Source organism: Habropoda laboriosa, unplaced genomic scaffold, assembly GCF_001263275.1.
Source record: "Habropoda laboriosa isolate 0110345459 unplaced genomic scaffold, ASM126327v1 scaffold106, whole genome shotgun sequence".
Classification (NCBI taxonomy): Eukaryota; Metazoa; Arthropoda; class Insecta; order Hymenoptera; family Apidae; genus Habropoda; species Habropoda laboriosa.
The window spans coordinates 559,950-561,707 of record NW_017100224.1 but is presented as its reverse complement, the minus strand read 5'-3'; the positions used below and the strand labels follow the sequence as shown (position 1 = coordinate 561,707).

General features: G+C 23.8%; 1 protein-coding gene across 1 annotated transcript in view; it reads right to left on the bottom strand.

Moving 5' to 3' along the window:
• The window catches only part of LOC108571074 (putative ATP-dependent RNA helicase TDRD12), a 5,551-nt gene extending 4,359 nt beyond the window's left edge, over positions 1 to 1,192 (bottom strand). Inside the window, exons 1-3 of the mRNA XM_017933044.1 lie at positions 1,016 to 1,192; positions 333 to 601; positions 36 to 251 (exon numbers count right to left, since the gene is read on the bottom strand). Of these exons, the coding sequence (XP_017788533.1) occupies positions 36 to 251; positions 333 to 601; positions 1,016 to 1,192 (662 nt within the window). The remainder of the gene's footprint in view (positions 1 to 35; positions 252 to 332; positions 602 to 1,015) is intronic.
• Positions 1,193 to 1,758: the final 566 nt, after the last annotated feature.

Below are 1,758 nucleotides of genomic sequence, written 5' to 3'. Positions count from 1 at the left end.
AATAGATAATTAAATAGTTATAATGTAATAAAAAAATATTCATTAAATTACCTTCTTCTAAATATATAGCATAATGATTAAGAATTAAGGCTTCACTTAAACGTATTATATTGTCCTTGATATTAAAATAAAATTCACCATAATGTTTACCATATTGATCTGATGCTAAATAATCAAAATAAATTGCATCTGCCAAACTTATCAATCCTCTTGTATACTCAATTGCTGACATGTCCCACTCTTTTGAAATTCTTTACACATATACAAATATTATTAATTTATAGTTATATAAATACATTACTATTGATTATTAAATTTCAATATAAACATACTCCAGAATCTCTTTATGCACAGAAGAATCATACTTCATTACAACAGGTAAAACATTATATAAACCAACAGTAAAACTTAAATCTTCTTCCAAAATTAAATCTATTGCACAAATGATAAAATCTTCCCTTTGTAGTGTAATAGAAATACCATAATCTCTCAAAAGAATATTATAAGTATTTTTTAAATTTCCAATACCGCTAATATATCCACGACATAACCATCCAGGGAGATCAATTGCTATATCTGATTTATTATGTACTATAACTATCTAAAAAGTATATATGATAGTTAAAATTAACTTTTTAATAATAATTGTAAGTACAATGTTTAATGATAATATTTGATAAGTATAAATAGTTACATGTAATTCATTAACATGTTCACTGCAATAGCTTTTTTTGAGGATTTTCCTACTTGGCATTATAGGAAAAACAAGTTCTGTATGTTTTTTTGTTATATTTTGTTATTTTAACCTACAAAGGTTTGATTGATGCTTACTATGGTGAAAATAGTAGAAAAATGATGGAAATATCAATTTAGTATGTAGCTAATGTTCATGCATGACAATACAAGGTATATATGCCCCATACCACAGTGAACATGTTAATACATTTTATTCTAAAAAAATCAATTAATACTACTACAATACAAGATTTGCACTTATATTGTATTCTGATCTTACATCTCCAATATTTGGTTCTGCACGTGTTTTAATACTATTAAACGTTCCTCTTTTTGTTAATAATTGCTTATTAATAAGATTTAATTTTTCATCATAATGTTTCAGCTCATAAATTCTTATAATATATGGTGTTAAAATATTTGTTACTCTAATTGTTGTTGCTGTAGAAGGTAACATGATGGCTGTAAGTAAACTATTATTAATTTAATACAGTAAATATAATAAAACATTTTAAGTTTAACATAACTTCAATTATTTTGACCAAATGTGATACAATTTGATATAAACAAACGGTAATAAATAAACATTTTCTCATATATATAAGTAGTACAAATAGAAACAAACAGGTTACAGAAAGATTTTAACATAAAAACTAACCTTCAACATTAAAATTTGAATTTTTCACTTTTTTTAATATTTAAATGCAATCGTATCGCTGCAAAAATATTATATTAAATACATTACTTTTGTTTATATCACTTCACAATACTAACTGCTTGATTCAGTGCATGTTTTATGCATTATAATGAGTCATATAAATTAATTTTAAAAAGTTATAATATTTTCCTTTATATATTTCAATAAACAGCGAAAAATATGAAAAAATGCTTTTGCGTAGAGATACTTATGCACATTATTTACTATATAGTATGTATATACATCACAAATTTATACTGACTTTAACAGTTGAATACAAGTAAATACTTCATAGCAAACAATAAAGGTAAGGTGTGTTCCAGTAT